We start from the raw sequence: 19,768 nt of genomic DNA on the forward strand, positions 1-19,768 counted from the left end.
CACAGATTTCAAAGTTAGCCTTAGTTACCAGTTTAGACTAGTTTTTGGTTGAAAGTTGCATACAAATTAACTTTGCTTATTATACAAAAATGATCAGAAAAGCATACACAATTTTGAAGAAAGAATAAATAAAAGTAAGTTTATGTAGTTCTGCTTTTGGCCATGTTGGAGTAACTGATACCTCTTTAGTCCTCCCACTATAAACAACTGGAAAAGTGGAAAAAACTGTGTAAAACTAGTTTTCAGACATTGTACAACAAATGCACAGGGTTTTCATCCCTGAGAGAAGAGAAGTAAGCAAAGTGAGCCTTTTGAGCATTCCAGCTTTTGACCTGGAGACATTTTTCAGACTGGTGCAAGGTGAGGGAATCCAAGGAAAACACAGTGGTCTCTGAACTAAAGCATGCGAGATTTGAAATTCAGGGAGATTGAACTCAAATTTGCAGACAGAATGTCAGAGACGAGGGAACAATGTAGAGAAAAAGGTCCAGAAATCTGGGTAGGGATTTGCTTGAACCTTTAGTTGAATGCTAACCTTTACACTCTTCAGGAGAGATTCCACGAGGCCAGACAATGACCAGTTGTTAGGAGCTGCAACTGAAAAATGATCAGAACTCAGAGAGCTTGGAAACATTCAGGTCTTAACCAGTCAGAGAAGACAGACACTTGGGGGCATTCAGCAGAAACCCCAGTAATGTCACACCTTAGAGTTAAAGCTGAATTAGCCCTAGAGTAAAAGCTAGTGTGCATAAGCATGGGAATGAGCCTGAAAAGGATCCAGGTGAACCACAAGTATATTAACTGCCTACTGGAGCAAAATTCAATATTCTTTGAAAGAAGACAACAAATTTCAGACTTGTCATAACAAATATAAAAAAAAAATTACTAGATAACACAGAGTGGAAAACATATGAGCTATAAGTAAGAGAAAAGTGATTCAATGGAAATAAAACCTGAAATAAGAGAGGATAGAGTCGTCATATAAGTACTTTAACACAGCTTTTAAAATATATGGATTTAAAGAAAAAACTATAATAATGGAAATAGAAGTGGAAACAAAAAATAGAACTGTTAGAGGTTAAAAAAATACCTAAAATGAAAATATCACTGAATGACTATATTGTGTGGAAAAAACAGTATCAGTGACCATTAAGACAAGGTAATTGAAACTGTCCACAATGAAGCCCAGAGAGACAAAAAATTGGAGTAAAAAATGAAGAGTGCCTTAGTGACCTTTAGGATAGCAACATGTAGTCTAGGATATATGTATGTTTGTGTGTGTATGGTGTATACATATGTTTGTGTGTGTGTGTGTGTATATATATATAATTTGTGTTAAAGAAAAATGTTTATAGAAATAATGACTGAAAAATTGTAAAGTTGATTAAAAATATGAAAGCACAGATTCAAGAAACTCCTGATCCATCCAGAGTACCCCAAAGAAACATCAGATGAGTTGGATTTCACCTAAATTAAAAACAGATGCTCTTCAAAAGACACCATTACAAAAATAAAAGCTAAGACACAGATGGGAGAAAATAGATGTAGGACATACATCTGACAATTGAGAAACATCCAGAATATATAAAGAACTCTTAATAGTCAGCTCAGTGATTGTCTGGGGCGAGATGAGTGGAGGGTATTGAGTGCATGAAGAAGCTTTTGGGGGTAATCAGAAGGTTTTCTTGTTTGTCTGTGGTAGTTAAATGAATGTACATATTGATTAATCCTCAAACTGTATAATTGAATTGCATAAATTATATTTAAATTATAATTCAGTAGAGTCGGTTTTAAAAATGGTAAGAATTCTGAATCTGATATTGTTTGTTATGATTCTCAGAGGTTATATTTACTTATTTTTGGAAAAATGTGAATAATTTTTCTTGAAAAAAAAAGTTGAGATAATCTATCTTAGGGTATTTTAGCATTCTTATGGGTTTCTTCATTCTTGTTATATCATTTGTGGCCTTCATAATTAGATCCCTGCTTATATGACAGGTAACTCAGCTAACAGAGAAGCTGAAGAATCAGTCAGAAAGCCATAAACAAGCCCAGGAGAATTTGCATGACCAGGTGCAGGAGCAGAAGGCACATCTTAGAGCTGCACAAGACCGTGTCCTTTCCCTGGAAGCCAGCATCAGTGAATTAAATAGTCAGTTAAATGAAAGCAAGGAGAAGGTTTCCCAGCTTGATATACAGGTAATATCGCATTGTGCAACTTGCTTGTATGAATAAAACACCAGTTTTAAGCTATCACATTTAAATTATTTTTCTCTCTTCCTCTCCATCCCCTGCCTTAATTATTAATTGGAAAAATAGAAATAGGAATTAGAGTTGTATGTGGACAGTTTGTTAAGCTTTTCTGTTTGCCTTTCTCCCTACCAGAGATTTTTACTTTTCTCTTTTTCCATGAGGCCCTTACTACTGTTTTTGAAGTTCAAAGTAGTTTGTTATTATACCGTTAGATTTCTGTTACAGATGTTTGAGTTTATTTTGAATTTGATTTTTTAATTTTACTTTAAATGTTTGATTTAAAAAAAAAAAAAACAAAACCCCCAAACTTTAGGGGATTCCCTGGTGGTCCAGTGATTAGGACTTGGCGCTTTCACTGTTGAGAGCCCAGATTCAGTCCCTAGTTGGGAAACTAAAATTCCTCAAGCTGCATGTGCAGCCAAAAAATAACTTTATATAGTACAATTATGTATTTTAATATGTTTTCCTTCAGAGGCTAATATGGAAGCATTGCTCAGTGAGTCAGTCACGGGGTGGGGGATTAAGATATATTTCTTTCTCCATTCTCATTATTGTTTTTTTATTCTGTACTACAATAGAGAAAGTTTTAGAAACATTTGTAAGCCTTAGTTTTATTTTAGGAGAATAATTCCATTAAAACCAGAAATAATATAATAACAAGTATACTATTAGAATTTGGGAAAAAGAGGATACACCTTTCTTTTTAAAATTTATTAGATGAGTTACAGATAATTCAATATGTAGATGTCCAATTTAAGAGAGAAGGGTGTACTTTGGTGTTCTATAGGGACTTTTTTTTTATCATTTATTAAAACATTATTAGAGGATTCTCCCCTATTCACTCCTGTTTGGGGGATTATCACATATTTATTTTTTAATATCTAAATCTTTGTTTTCTGCTGAAAGATTTAATTTTAAAAATTAATGAGAAAAGTATTGTACACTCATCAAGCGGAAACCAAGAACTAAATACAAATTAAATGAGTTGTAAATTTTGTTACAGGTTAAAGCCAAAACTGAATTATTACTATCAGCAGAAGCAGCAAAAACTGCTCAAAGAGCAGATCTTCAGAATCATTTGGACACAGCCCAAAATGCATTACAAGATAAACAGCAGGTAGGAGAAGTTGATGCAGTTTCTTATCATAACCTAATGTTTTGGTAGATAGATTAACTGGAAAAATATGTGAAAATGATACTTTGATATAATATTGTGATTGACTTGCTTATTCTCCTTAATTTCTCCTTGAATTCAGAACCAGTGAGTGGAATATGCAGGAATTAGACAGATGGAGATAAAATATAATCTTTGGGAATTTCCTGGCAGTCAGTGGTTAAGACTTGGTGCTTTTGCTATGGTGGCCCGGGTTCAATCCCTGGTTGGGGAACTAATAATCCTGCAAACTGTGAGGTGCAGCCGAAAAAAGAAAAGTATATCATTTATGTTCTTGATAAAGTTCAACTTGTGCAGTTGTGGTTGAGCTTCTTAATACTGTTGTTCTCCCATAATAGAGACCTTGGTGTGGTGAAATATTTACTCCTAATTTTTGAATTGTTTCTTCATCCTATTAAGTGGCAATGACTGGGAAAGACAGACAGACTTCCACACCTGTTTTAAGTGGACAGTCAGGCGGTGACCCAGGTATACTTAGCTCTTGGCAGGAAAAGAGCAGCATGTATTCCTCTTTTTTCCTGGGGGTAGGAGTAAAAGTGGGGCTAGAAAGAATACCAAAGTTACTCTTTTCAACACTTCTGATAGAATAAAAGCTTCCTACTTCAGGGTCAAGGTTAAAATGTTGGTAGATTTTTCTTACCTTTGACCAGGTAGGAATTTAAAAAATTTACTTTTTATTTGAGAAGCAATATGGTTGTTGATCCAAAAAGTTTTATTAATAATATACTAGTATATATCAAGTTAATAAAACCTTTCTCTATATTTACCTTTAACTGCAATCCATTTTTCTCCTTATATGGAAATTTTGCTTTTAGGTTTGGTATATTTCCTTCCAGACTTCTGTAATCATTGAAGAAAAAATGTGTGTGTGTGTGTATGTATGTGTGTGTGTACATACAGGTCTTTTGTTTTATACACATGGTTTCACTATGTATGTTCTACAACTTGCTTTTTACTTTGCATTATTGCTAAACACATCTATAAAGTATTTTCTAAGAACTAAATCAGTGCCAAAAAGTATAATGGAAAAAGTATTTATATGAATAACCACATAAAAGTTGAAATTTTTATTTGTCCAAAATATTACTAGCAAAATTCTAAAGCAAGCAGCAAAAGAATAGAACATTTTCTGAAGTATGTCTGATGAAAGATTGATATTTTTGTTTAAAACATTTTTACATAAGAAATAAATCTACAAAAAGAAGTAAAAGATCAAAACTATATTAGGAAATCTTCATATTCATTAAGAATTAATTGCAAATTAAGACAGTAATATGCCCTTATTAAGGTAAAATGTTTGTGTGCATGTGTTTAACACTGGAAAGGCTAGACATGGTATAGAAGAACAAGTCACTTCCACATGTTGCTTGCAGTTCAGCCTTTTGATGGTAATAGGGAAAGCTGGTTGGCAATATATTTAAGACCTTTAAGATTTTTCATATTCTTAATCTCACTTTTAGTCCTTTACTCTAGGGAAATAATCATAGTTTTAAGGATGGTGTTTGCATATCTGTTGGAAAGGTTTATAGCAATCCAAGAATACAACAGAGGGCCTTTGGCTAAATAATGATCTATATGAATAAAATAAAAATTTATGCAGTCATGTATAATGATAGTTTAGAAGATAATATCACAGTTTTATGATGCTTTGTTATAAAAACAAAGGAAGTTACAGTGAAACTGTATGTAAACTGACATCCTTTATCTGAGAAGTAGAAATAAAGAAATAGAAACTAACATACAGAAAAGTCTAGAAGGAAGGTTATCAAAACATTAATAGTATCTATGGGCAGTGGATTTCCTAATAATCTTATATTTTTTGTTCTGCAATTAGATATTCCAAATCAGTTGAACAAGTATTATAATGTAATCAATGTAATTAAAAATATTTTAAAAAATGGTATCTTGAACATTGAAAATATTTAATTATAGGATAAAAGCGTTACTTTGTTGTTAGCCTACTTAATATCCTGTTGTCTCTTTTGGCTTCTAAAATAACTCTTCCTAGAAAAAGTTATTGAGCAGTTAAGTGTATAAATGTAGTATCTCAGAGTGTGTACAACTTCAGTTCAGGTCCTTTATGTTGATGGGGAAATATAATCTCATATATATTATTAGGCTTATCTCTGGACTTACTCAAAATACTTTCTTAGAGTTTTCTGCTTTACTTTGAGCAAACATTTGGGCACTATAGTAAAGTAAACGTCACCAAAGTTGTCTTTAATTATACTTTCTATAGGAGTTAAATAAGATCACTACTCAGTTGGATCAGGTCACTACAAAGTTGCAGGACAAGCAAGAACATTGCAGTCAGCTGGAAAGTCATCTTAAAGAATATAAAGAGAAACATCTGTCTTTAGAACAGAAAACTGAAGAATTAGAAGGTCAAATCAAGGTTTGTATAAAAAACTAGCTATATTTTCTGTTGCTATAACAATGGAAGTTGATGACCTAGAAGGAATCCAAGATTTTAAATTTGCAAGTGAAGGTCAAGTTGTGATATAAAAATTATTTGTAATTTTTCATGTCTTAATTTTGAATTCCACCTTTACTTTTAATTTCTTCACTAATGGATGGCTTTACAAATAGCAGTTAATATATATACTGGTTCCATTGTAAAGTGTAAATGTTTCAGAGAGATAGTCGACTAGGTGTCTACTCTGTAATTACAGGGAATTTGTTTATGTTGTTCTTGTGAAGTCTCTTCTACCTCATCATTCCTATCTCCTTCCCTCCTTATTCCAAAATAATACTCAGTTATGGTATCTTTCTTCTGTTTTACATTTATACCCTTTGGATTTTATTTCTGATTAATATTATTAAAATTTTCACTGTGGTAAACTGTTTTTCTTTAACTCAACTTCAAGTGAAAGTGTTGATTTATATTAAAGAAATTAAATAACTACATATATTAGAGAAGGATTTTACCTGAGTCCTTTGCTCTTTGAATTAGAGCTACTATAAGTAAAACAAATTTCTCAAGTTACTATATGTGAAATTTACACCTTCACAGTCAGATGAAGCACTTCCCGTACAATTGTAGAATCATGGGCTGTGTGTATGTATAGATGTGCATAGAAGAAGAAAATTACATTTACAGTTCTATTTATGGGTTCCCTTTTCTTTATGGTCAGTAATAATAGTATGACAGATTACATGGTGTAATGATTGAAAAGAACAGAAAAAATTTTTTTTTGTCTATTTGTTTTTAGTTGAAGGGCATGTAACGAGGATTCTGTTTGAGTATCTTTTTGTTGTTGTTGTTTAGTCACTAAGTTGTGTCCAACTCCCTGTGACTCCAGGGACTGCAACATGCCAGGCTCCTCTGTCCTTCACTATCTCCTGGAGTTAGCACAAATTCATATCCGATGCTATCTATCCATCTCATCCTCTGTCGCCCCTTCTCCTTTTGCCTTCAGTCTTTCCCAGCATCAGAGTCTTTTCCAGTGAGTTGGCTTTACACATCAGGTGGCTAAAGTTGGAACTTCCGCATCAGTCCTTCCAGTGAATATTCAGGGTTGATTTACTTTAGCATCGACTGGTTTGATCTTTCTGCGGTCCAAGGGACTCTCAAGAGTCTTCTCCAGCACAATTCGAAAGCATCAATTCTTCAGCACTCAGCCTTCTTCATCGTCCAACTTTTCACGTACATACGTGATTACTGGAAAAACCATAGCTTTGACTATATGGACCTTTGTCAGCAAAGTGATGTCTCTGCTTTCTACACTTGTCTAGGTTTGTATAGCTTTCCTTCCAAGGAGCAAGCATCTTTGAATTTCATGGCTGCAGTCATTGTCTGCAGTGATTTTGGAGCCCAAGAAAATAAAATCTATCACTGCTTCCACTTTTCCCCCTTTATTTGCCATGAAGTGATGGAACTAGATGCCATGATCTTGGTTTTTTGAATGTTGTTTTAAGCCAGCTTTTTCACTCTCCTCTTTCACCTCATCAAGAGGCTCTTCAGTTCCTCTTCACTTTCTTCCATTAGCGTGGTATTATCTGCATATCTGAGGTTGTTGATATTTCTTTTGGCAATCTTGAGTCCACCTTGTGATGCACCCATCCTGGCATTTTTTATGATGTACTTCCCGTGTACATTAAAGAAACAGGGTGACAGTGTAAGCCTTGTGTGCTCCTTTCCCAGTATTGAACCATCAGTTGTTCCACGTAAGGTTCTTACTGTGGCTTCTTGACCTACATACAGGTTTCTTAGGAGATAGGTTAGGTGGTCTGGTATTCCCATCTCTTTAAAAATTTTCCACAGTTGTGGTCCACACAAAAGTCTTTAGCATAGTCAATGAAGCAGTAGTAGATGTTTTTCTGGAACTCCACCCTTGCTTTCTTTTAAGATCCAACAAATGTTGGCAATTTGATGTCTGGTTCCTTTGCCTTTTCTAAACCCAGGTTGAATATCTGGAAGTTCTTGTTTCATGAACTGCTGAAGCCTAGCCTGAAGGATTTTGAGTATAACCTTCCTAGCATGTGAATGAGCACGATCGTATGGCAGTTGGAACATTCTTTGGCATTGCCCTTCTTTGGGATTGGAATGAAAACTGACCGTTTCCAGTCCTGGACCTTTGGACCTATGGATTACAGACCTTTGTGGGCAAAGTGATGTCTCTGCTTTTTAATATGGTTTCTAGGTTTGTCATAGCTTTCTTTCTAAGGAGCAAGCATCTTTGAATTTCGTGTCTGCAGTCACTGTCCATAGTGATTTTGGAGCCTAGGAAAATAACATCTGTATCTGCTTCCACTTTTCCCCCTTCTGTTTTCATGAAATGCTTGATTGGATGCCATGATCTTTGTTTTTTGAATGTTGAGTTTTAAGCCAGCTTTTCACTCTTCTCTTTTACCTTCATCAAGAGGCTATTTAGTTCCTCTTCACTTTCTGCCATTAGAGTGATCCTATCTGCATATCTGAGGTTGTTGATATTTCTCCCAGCAGTCTTCATAGCAGCGTGTGATTCATCTAGCCCAACATTTCATATGACGTATTCTGCAAATAAGTTAAATAAACAGAGTGACAATATACAACCTGTGGTACTCCTTTCCCAGTTACAGTTATTAAGAAAATGCATTGCTTATAGATGTTCAAACTATACATTCAACAATTTGATTTTGTAAATTTGTAAAAATAGACAGTTATATGTATGTATATGAGATAGAAGTCACACTGTAAAGAATAATAATCTCTAAATGAAGAGATTATAGATGCCAAATCCAAATTTAATTGGCTTCATATTTATGGTCAAGAGGTATTAATGAGAAGGATGACATGACAACTCCATTTTAGTTTTGAATATTTATATCAATATTTATATTCAGTTGTTAACTGAATATAAAAGATTATAAATTTTAATTGGGCCCTTTGTTTTTTCATACACGAGTTAATAACTTTTATTCAAGTAATAAATATAATTATATTAAGTTTATTCTCTTATTCAGTTCATTTTAAAAGTTAAAACTTAGTGACTGTCTCATACATAAAGTCTGCTACTAGATCTTGTGAAAGAGTCCAAGGTAAATGGCTCCTTTATTCAATAATGAGTTTAGAATATGTTTTTTGTTATTAACACAAGTATTTTTGTGTGCTAGCATCAGTTTGAGTATAAACTAATGTAGTAATGTTTAGTAGATAATTGCTGACACTAAATGGTTTTATATTATATTTCTGCCACAGAAACTAGCAGCTGATCTGCTTGACGTTAGAGCCAGCAAGGAGCAAGCCCTGCAGGACCTGCAGCAACAGAGGCGGACGAGCGCGGATTTAGAGCTTCGAGCCACAGAACTGAGCAAGCAACTCGAGAGGGAGAAAGAAATGTGAGCTAAACTACTTATGGGAGAGGACTGTAAACCAAGTATTAAGTTTTTCATAAGATTTCAGTTTTTCTATCACAGTGCTTAAAGATTTACCTTGTAAACTGCTGATATTAATGTGCATGAAAAATAAAGCCATCACAATTTGGTTAAATAGGATGGCTTATATCCAGTCACATTTCAGTAGACTTTGTCTTTAAAGGCCAAATATGGAGTTGACAGATTGGATCTTTGTCAAGAGGGTGAGGGTTTTTGGCTGTCAGTAGTAAAGATGGAAGTCGATAGCCTGGGAAAGGTGCCTTTCAGGGTAATGAGATTAAAACCCATCAAAGTTGAGGATAATTAAGTTGTTGTGCACTTTCATGGTTTCATCCTTATGTTGGGAGTGATGACCGACAGTTCTGTTTTCATGTCTCGTAAATCGGGTCCTGATGTTAGGAATGTGAGGATACACAGATGCATTTTGTGCCTCAAATGGCATTTCTTGTCACTCAACATTGTAGTTTCCAGTGCCTAGGTATTTGGGGAGTATATCTGATCCTTTTTTTTTTTTTTTTTTTAATGATTTTATTTTATTCATTTATTTTGGCTCTGTTGGTGTTCATTGCTGCACGGGCGTTCTCTCGCTGTGGCGAGCGGGAGTTCCTCTCTGGTTGCAGTACTCGAGCTCCTTGTTGCGTGGCTAGTCTTGTTGCGGAGCATGCACGGTAGCCTGCACGCGGCTTCGGTAGTTGTGGGTGCAGCTCCTGGGCTCTAGAGCACAGGCTCAGTCAGCATTTGTGGCGCACGGGCTTAGTTGCTCAGCAGCATGTGGGATCTTCCCGAATCGAAAATCAAGCAGGCAGATTCTTTTCCCGCTGAGCTACCAGGGATGCCCCCCTGAGCCTTTGATCCCCTACCCAGTGATTCGTCACCTCTGGAACCAGTCATGTGACTGTGAAGATGACCTTTGAGGTGGTACTTGTTCTCTTTTCTGAGGCCCCTATGGGCCCAGTAGTTCTTTCCAGTGTGGAAACTTTCCATTTCTAGTAAGGTTTTTTTTTTGTTTTTTTTTTTTAATTTTTGCCTTTACATTTAATGCAGACATATTTTATATGGGGTCCTGCATTTTTAGGGTACCAAGAAAGGAGGACTGGGCAAACACATCTGAGGTTTGACTAAACCCCACTCCTGGTCACAGGACTCAGCCCACATAATGGGGTCCAGGGCTCCCCTTTCTCAAGGACACTGCACGCAGCTCTTTCCCTCCACTTTCCATCTTCTATTTTCATTACTCTGCAGTTTGTGTTTTCAAATATCCTTTGTGATTTTTTTTCTTTGCTCTATGGGTTACTTAGAAGTATATTGTTTACTTTTCAACTATTCAGGGTTTCTTTAGATGTCTTACTGTTGCTGGTTTCTCGTTTAATCCCATTGTGGTTATAGAACATACTCAGTAAAACTTGGACATTTCAAACTCTTATTCAGGGCACAGGGTCTGGTTTATCTTGGTTGAGTTTCCTTGTGCACACCTGTGTTTGGTTGGGTAAAGTGTTCTGTAAATATCAGTTCGCTTAAAGTGGTTGATACTGTTGTTCTAATCCTCTGTATCGTTGCCATTGTTTTCTCTGGTCATTTCTATCAGTTTCTGAGAAAGGGGTGTTAAGGTTTCTCAGGTTGTGGATTTATTTATTACTTCCTTTAGTGATGTTTTAAAAAAAATAAACTAAGTTTTATCATCACTGTGCAAACCTTTATTTCTTTATGCCTTCTTTGATTCACATAGTCCTATGATTTTATAATAATTATTTACAGGAAAGTTAAGTAGCGTAGAAAATATATCAAGTTCCAATTTTAGGGTTGCTTGACAGGGATTTTAACTATATTAAAATGATCAAGTAATAGTCATACAACAGCTTTTCTGTCTAGCCCTTTAAATATCAGTGAGGTACAGGATCCTGTGAATGTACTTCATATGTTTTAGCTACTTTTTTTGAAAATAAAAGGTTCTGGGGCTAAAAGTTAGAAAATTTCAAGGTATATATGCAGTTCTGATATTAATACCCAGCTTCAGTTATGTGGCTGGTACATCTTTTAATAACCTTTCCTTAATATATTGAATTTATAATAAAGTACATTGGAAATAGTATGCATTCTAGAAATATTACTTTGAACCTGGTTTTATTTTCATTTTAAAAAACGGTTAATCGGTTAATCTCTAATGTGTGCTTTTCTTTTGCTGTGTAATATGCATAATTTTATTCATTTTATGAAAACAAAGTCTTTAACTTTCTTAAGCAATATCTTCATTTCTTCATTTTTTTTGAGCTTCTTTAAAACTTTTTATTTTATGTTGGGGTATAGCTGGATTAACAAAAAAATGTTGTGATAGTTTCAAGTGAACAGCAAGGGGACTCAGCTATACATACACATGGATCCATTCCCCCCATTTCCTCAGTCTTACAACATTTCTGTTTTATAAAAAATTGAAGTATAGTTGATTTATAGTATAATGTTAGCTTCGGGTTCTTGAAACTTCTTAATTCATTCAGGTGTAGAAAATTTATGTTAGAGGACAAATGATAAGTCTCTTAACATAATCTACTAGGCTCTAGGATTAAAGTAAATCTTTTGTCTTTTCTCCATGTTTGTTTATCATTTGTTCTCTAACATAATTTTTCTACACCTGAATGAATTAAGAAATTTTAAGAATCTGAAACTAACATGATGCTATAAATCAACTATACTTCAATTTTTTAAAAAACGGAAAAGTTGAGGAAATGGGTTGGAATGATTTTCCTGATTGAGCTTCCCTGGTGGCTCAGACGGTAAAAAAAATCTGCCTGCAATGCAGGAGACCTGAATTCGATCCCTGGGTCAGGAAGATCCCCTGGAGAAGAAAATGGCAACCTATTCCAGAATTCTAGTCTGGCAAATCCTATGGACAGAGGAGCTGGCAGCTGCAATCCATGGGGTTGCAAGGACTCAGACAGGACTGAGTGACTAACACTTTCACTTTCATTCTTCCTGGTTATCTTATGTGTTTTGAAGTTTAGGACCTGTCAAATACACAATGTGTTTTATTTTTTCAAGTAAAGAGGCAAATTTCTTTGTCCTTGGGGGCAACATAATAAATCGGTTCTTTAGGATACATGGAACAGTATTTCTGGCTGTCAAAGACTAGATGGTTTGCTGCATGCCCAGATTTCTTTGGGGATAAACTGTGGTTAGACAAGACTGGATTAAATCATGGGCTTAGATGGTCTTGGCTTTACCACTAATTTATTTGACTTGAAGAAAACCATCCTTATCTCTTAAATGACCAAATCAGATGTTCTAAGGCATTTTTTGTTTGTGTGGCTTTATGACATTAAATTATTAGTTTTACTTCTTAACTACAGAAGAAAGTTTTAAAACTCAATTTATTAATGTGAATGGTAGATTAGAAATGATAAATTATACATTATTAAAGAAATTGTTTCTTAAATATTTAGAGTATCTAGTACAAAGTTGGATCTACAGAAGAAATCTGAAGTGCTTGAAAATACTAAGCAAATGCTTACCAAGCAAGAAGAAGAAAAAACAATCCTTAAACAAGAAATTGAAAATTTAAGTCAAGATGCAAAGATGCAGCACAAGGAACTGAATGACAAGATTCAAACAGCAGTAACAGAACTACAAAAAGTGAAGATGGAGAAAGAATCTCTAGTAGCAGAGCTTTCTGCGGCAAAAGAGAAATTATCAAAAGTTTCTGATTCTTTGAAGAACTCCAAAAGTGAATTTGAAAAAGAAAATCAGAAGGGAAAAGCTGTTATATTAGATTTGGTTAGTAGTTTATGTTTATTTTCTTAGGTAGAAATGATTTTTATTTAAAACTTATTGACTTTTCTGCTTAATTCATTGTTGACTTGTCATCCTGCATTTAAATGATCCTAACTGTTGTTATGAGAAAAGGAATGGAGATTATTTAACCTGAGAAAAAGATACTGGTGCTTGTGTGTGTAATTTTCCAATGGCCCAGAAAATTTTCAGTTGAATATATATTCTCTCTGTTGTGGGTCTGATGCTAGATTTGGGCAGGACTGCAGCACGTTTGTCCTTCGGGACATTTCTGCCGAGAATATAGCTACTAATTGAAATGTTTTTCACCTGACTATAAAAAAAAGAAAGAAGATCAGAAAGATCTTAATGACTTCTAACTCTGGTGCTATAAACTTTGATTCTTTCTTCAATTTTCTGAAACTCTAGAAAATACCATGTCTTAGAGCTATTGTAAACAATATTTAAACTATAGAGAAAAACACTTTGAGTCTCAGGAAATACTTATAGGGCAGTGTATCCTCAGAAATATTTTAACCCAGAGTAACGTGGAATAACAGCAAAAATGAAACTCTTGTGTTTTTAATATAAAGGTCAGTGAAAGTGTTGAACATAAAAAGCATGATTTTCAATTGTTACTTTTATATTCTGTTTGGAAAAAATATCTGTACATCTTCCCTCTTAAGTTATATGGGATTATTTTTATTTATTGTTTCCATACTTTAAAAAACTTCCCTCCATTTTTTTGAAGCTCATTATTCTACTTTTAAAATAGCATAAGTTAGTTAATTCTGTAACATAAAAACGTGGTTTCCAAAGTATTCTAAAATCTTGTCTAAATATTATTGAAAGTATTTATTGTGACTACTGGTTGATAATAGAAACTTTTAGCCTCTCTCCCCATTTACTGCTGTAATATTTTTGCCTGTTTTTATTACTGAAATGGATGATTCTATCCCATCTTAAATCATCAGTGATTCTAGTTTATTTCCTTTTGTGGATCTTATTAAGCTTTTAAACCTAAATTCTTAAATTTACTACAAATATTTTCTGCATAATGTAGTTTCCACTTTTTTAGGAGAAAACTTGCAAAGAATTAAAGCATCAGCTTCAAGTACAGACAGAAAGCCTGCATAAGGAACAGAATGAAATGAAAAAGTCACTTGAAAAAGAAAAGGAGGTAAGATTTTCTATAACAGAAATATGTAAAGCATAATAAGGTTTTATAGTTTTGAAATAGTTTCAACAGTAGATTCTTAAGTCAAAAAGTTTATTTCCTTTGTGTTCTACCAACTGCTAAAAGGATTTAAGCTAAATTATAATAAAAGGCCCAAAATAAAGGATTATAATTAATAATAATAAATAAATAGAGTCAACTAGCTAGAGTTATTTAATTAAATTATCAAAGTTAAGGAACATTAGTATGGATAAAAAACAGTCTTCACAGATTTTCCATAGAAATGACATTTAAGTGCTCTTTATTTTATTGACATTTATGTTAATGGAATATTTGATAATGGTTATATAACAATTAAGTGATTGTTCTGTGGTTAATGCTTCTGTTGTTTTCCATCGAAACAAATGAGTAAATAAATGGATATAATATATATATATGTTGTTATTATTCTCTGAAGACATAACCCCTAGCAGTTAGAGTCTAGGCATGTAGCTTTCTAGAGATCTGATTTGATAAGGCAGCGAAACATCATCCCAACAAGTCTTCAGTGTGATTGTGTTCTGGTTGTTGATTGAAAGAAGACATCTGTGTTTTATATGCCAGTCATAGTGGCAAAATTATGGTGATTTAGTGCCCAGGCTGTGAATCCAGATTGTCCGAATTTATATCCTGACTGTGCCAATTATTAGCCATGCTGTCTTGACTTCTCTCAGGCAGATGGCTCATCTCTCTGTGCTCCAGTTTCCTCAGCGGTAAGATGGGGCTGATAGTAGAATCTGTCATGGCATTATTGTGAGAAATAAATGGGTTAATGCATTTCAGAGTGCTTAGAATACCAACTGTAACCAAATAAATGGTTAGGGGTTAGCTATTACTTTATCATTGGTTATCATAACAATCATCAGTATTGTTAATACTACTTGACTCCTGTTTTGCACAAAATATTTCCCTTTGTATTGGAGACAAGCTGAAGCATCCATATATACATAGCACTGAAACTTTTCAAAAATAACTTTGAGTGGTCAAATGCTCAAATTAGGTCTTTAATGAAATATGCATAAAACATGAAAATATGACTTTGGTTGGAAGGGTGAGATGTAGTGTAGTTCACCTTGGCCACAGAAGCACCTCAGTGTGACTTCTATATGATGATTAATTTTGAACAGAAATGTATCCTAATAAATTATGAAAACAGGTAGTAGCAAAGTATGCCTCAAATCTCTAAATGAGGACATGATTTGTGTGGTTTAGATACTAAAGATGTTTGCCAAAATTATTTTGGTTTTATCATAGTTAATATGAAATTATCTTTTCTGATTCACTTTGACTAGTAGACTCAGTTAGCATTTTAAAAATTTTATTTTGCTTTTTTTGGCCCCACTGTGCTGCTTGCAGGGATCTTAGTTCCCCAACCAGGGATTGAACCCAGGCCTGGCAGTGAAAGTGCTGAGTCCTGACCACTGGAGCACCAGGGAATTCAGTTAGCATTTTGAGAATATTCAAGACAGTAGACATAATCTAAAGATTGTTGATTTTCCCTTTTCTATGGTATAAGAGAATACCAATCCTGTTCATTTGCAAGCTCTATCCCAATATATGTTAAAAAGGAAGGCAGGATTAAATATCGATCAGTCAGTCCATAGTCTGATCCGATAGTGAATAGTGTCAGTTATGAAAGCTCCATGAGGGCAGGGATTTTTCTTTTTGGTTTACTACTGAATATTTGTGGTCAACAGACTCAGTAGTTTCTATTTAGAGTAATGCTTAATAGGTACTCAATAAGTGTGTGTTGAATGGAGAAATGAATGCTGAACAGATTGTATTTTCTTTCAGACTTCTCATCAGTTGAAGTTGGAGCTCAGTTCAATGCAGGGACAAGTCATACAGGCCCAGAATAGTTTAAAACAAAAGGAAAAAGAAGAACAGCAGCTTCAGAGTAAAATAAATGAGCTAAAGCAATTGACTGAGCAGAAGAAAAAGCAAATTGAAACACTCCAAGGAGAAGTTAAAATTGCTGTTTCACAGAAGGTAATGATATGATATTTGTTTACTTTTTATGGGAAGAAAAACTCTGCAGTTAAAATAACCAAATGATAGTTAACACAAGTGAGTTGCAACAAAGAGAATTTTACATATATGCCCAAATTTTCTTTAAGTAAATGTATAATGTACTTAATTATCTGATTAAATATCTGTCTAGATTTCCATTCACTATAACCATGTTGTTAGATACTTATTTAAAATCTTAGCACTAATCATTTGTCTGATAGACATAAAACTTTTTATGTCTATTTTACAAAAACTTTTTGTAAAATAACATGTAACTAACAATGTTAAGAGAATAATTTATACAACATTTTTAGTGTATTAGAGAATTTAAAAATAAGTTATCCTTATTAAGGGAAATAACCAAGAACAAAAATCACAAAGATATTTAAATATTTAGTAGTATAGGTTTCATATAGTTTTTTGTTTTTAAGTTGTATCATAATGGTTTGTTTCCAAACCTATGCTAATTTATTATTAAACATCTGTCCTTCATTCTTAAGTATGTTTTAATGTCCAGACCAAGAGTTGATAAAAGTGGATTGAGCTTAATATTGGAACAAAAGCAGGTTTTTCCCAGTGTTGATATGTGCATATTAATTCATCAATGGAGAAGAGAGATATAATATCCCTAGTATGTGAAACAAAGTATATCATGTTATTAATAGTTGGTTTGTCACATTACTAGAGGGGAAAAAAACCCACAAATACATAATTTATGTTGACCACTGTTTTTATGATTATTACAGCCACTTTACAAAAAAGTAATTTTCTTATAATACAAACAGGAGTAGACAAATTTGTCTATCCTTTTTTTGTGTGTGTTATCATATATATAATCATACATCAGGATATAATTATCACAGTGTGTATTTTGTTCTCTGAGTTGACATCTTGAGGTCATTTTTCTCCCAAAATCTAGTAGCCTCATATTCAAGTTTTCTTAGACCTTCATTTCTATATCATGATTTAGTAAATTAAAAAAAAAAGTCAACAACTATTTTTAGTACATTTTCTCTTTAATTTAATTATTAGTTATAATATTTCTTCCAGATGTATAATTAATGTATATTGCCAGTACTGTGCATGGCTTTATTAAATGGTTGTTCAGTTGGTAAAGAATCTGCCTGCAATGTGGGAGACCTGGGTTTGATCCCTGGGTCGGGAAGATCCCTGGGAGGAGGCCATGGCAGCCCACTCCAGTATCCTGCCTGGAGACTCCCCATGGAGAGAGGAGCCTGGTGGGCTGCAGTCCATGGGGTCACAAAGAGTCAGACACGACTGAGCGACTAAGCACAACTCAGCATGTTAAATAACATGTTAAGGATTTTGAGATTTAGAGGAAATGCTCTTATTGGTAGTTGTCTTGCGTGGGACTGTTATAATGAAAATACCACAGGCTAGGTGGTTTAAATAATAAGCATTTATTTCTCACAGTTCTGGAGACTGGGAAGTTGAAGATGAAGGCAGCTGGCATATTGAGTGTCTGGTGAGGGCCCACTTTCTGGCTTGTAGACAGCTGTCTTCTTGCTGTATCCTTATATGACTGAGAGATTGTATTTCTTCTTGTGAGCCCACTAATCCCATTCATGAGGGCTCTACCTTAGTGACTGCCAAAGATCCCTACATCCAAATGCCATCACATTTGATCTAGGCTTCAACTTGAATTTTTGGGAGTCACAAATATTCACAGCAGTAGTTACTTGTATTAGTATATAGATGCTAGAAAAAGGAACACCTTTATAACTTGGGGAAGACAGCATTTTGGAGGAGTATTGAGTGTATAGCCAGTCTCTGTAAATTAGACTTGGAATTTGGAGTACCTAGAGAATCATTGAAAGGCAATAATAATTTGGTTTTATTGAGGAGTAGTGTACTTTCATGGAAAGAAGGTACATTTTAGAGCCAGATAAATCTTAATTCAAATTCTGTGTGACACATATCAGGTTTATGGTCACAGGAAAGGATCCATCTTTCTGAGCTAAATAAAGTGAGGTCATGGAGTTGTGAAGACGGAGATAATGTATTTAAAGTACCTAGTAGTATGCCCAGTGCCATGCAGAAGCTAAATAATTGTTGGGTGTTAAATAGAAGTATAGCAGACTATGATTGAAGAGTGTCCATGTGCATGGTAGACCATACAGTGATGGTCTATGGAAATTTTTCACTGGGCCACAGCGAAATAGGAAAAAGAATACATATATATACATTTTTTAATGTGACTGAGTCACAAAGGATTCAGCAAGCCTATAAGTCATCAGTTCCTGTACTAGGAAACCTAATGTGGGAACACAGAATGAATAGGATATGGCCTCTGTTCTCAAGTAGCCTATATAATTTAATGAGGAAGCAGATACATAAAGAAAACTCTAATAAAAAGGAGAATGAGGAAAAATTAGAACTCCGTGGGAATTTTGACTGGTTTTCTAGAGGAGCTAGCATTTGAACTGTTTCTTTGAAGATTATTATAATTTTGAAAGGTTAAAAAAGGAGGGAATTAGATATTTAAAAGGAGAGTAAACAATATTAGCCAAGTTTGCAAAGCTTAAATGCTGTTATAGATTTGCTGTTGGAATACACGGTAAGTGGAGAAGTGAGGAGAGATAAGGCTGTAGAATTGGATGAAGTCATTCTCTCTGTAACCTGTTTTTGGCGTGCATACTATTTTAAGTAACTGTTGTATGTTTCAGACAGAACTTGAGAATAAACTACAGCAGCAGTCAATGCAAGCAGCACAGGAACTTGGAGCAGAGAAACAAAAAATATCAGTGTTACAAAACACCTATGAAAAAAGTCAGGAAAATCTAAAACAGCTTCAGTCTGATTTCTATGGGAAGGAATCTGAACTGCTTGCCACAAGGCAGGATCTTAAGGTATAGTGAATTATGTTATAAAAACCAATAACTTGTTTTATAGACATTCATTAAAGGATTGATTTGAACCCAAATGGGCATTAGAAGTCTTAAGTGTTTGTGGAATATCATGCTTGTTGTTTGTTTAATTATTATTTTTGGAGAAACATGCTTTTTAAAAATTATTTTATATGATAAAATATATAGTAAATATAGGCATTTACAAATAACATCTTTAATAGCGAAATAATTTGGAAATATGCTAGTTGCTACATTAGCTTATCTAAGGACTTTGCTGCCTTTAAGAAAAAAAACTTGAGCTGTTGTTAGAAAATCTGAGTTTTAAATGTAAACCACTTGTGAAAATGCAAGGAGATTTATTGTTGCTTGTCAATATTGACTTTATGTTTGTCAACTTCCCAAGACTATTGTAATGCATAATATTAGGAGATTATAGCTCAAAGTAAACTTAAATTGTCTAAACATATATGGATACTTTGGCCTTGGCAATACAGTTGGATTAGATGAAGTAATCATTTTTACTAAAATGAAGGATATACAAAAAGGGTAAATAATTTTTATGTAGCATTATCAGTTGTCTAAGGGAAATGGAACATTTGTATTCTCTCACAGAAGGTTTAACCAGTTCTC

General features: G+C 34.1%; 1 protein-coding gene across 2 annotated transcripts in view; it reads left to right on the top strand.

Annotated features, from left to right (window-relative positions):
* The window catches only part of EEA1 (early endosome antigen 1), a 122,910-nt gene that overhangs the window by 89,263 nt on the left and 13,879 nt on the right, over positions 1-19,768 (top strand). For both annotated transcript variants that reach the window (XM_043446262.1, XM_043446263.1), the window contains 8 exons: positions 1,999-2,199; positions 3,257-3,370; positions 5,667-5,822; positions 9,108-9,247; positions 12,718-13,048; positions 14,121-14,222; positions 16,053-16,247; positions 18,956-19,138. In XM_043446262.1, the coding sequence (XP_043302197.1) occupies positions 1,999-2,199; positions 3,257-3,370; positions 5,667-5,822; positions 9,108-9,247; positions 12,718-13,048; positions 14,121-14,222; positions 16,053-16,247; positions 18,956-19,138 (1,422 nt within the window). The remainder of the gene's footprint in view (positions 1-1,998; positions 2,200-3,256; positions 3,371-5,666; positions 5,823-9,107; positions 9,248-12,717; positions 13,049-14,120; positions 14,223-16,052; positions 16,248-18,955; positions 19,139-19,768) is intronic.

This window comes from Cervus canadensis, chromosome 25 (genome assembly GCF_019320065.1).
Source record: "Cervus canadensis isolate Bull #8, Minnesota chromosome 25, ASM1932006v1, whole genome shotgun sequence".
NCBI lineage: Eukaryota > Metazoa > Chordata > Mammalia > Artiodactyla > Cervidae > Cervus > Cervus canadensis.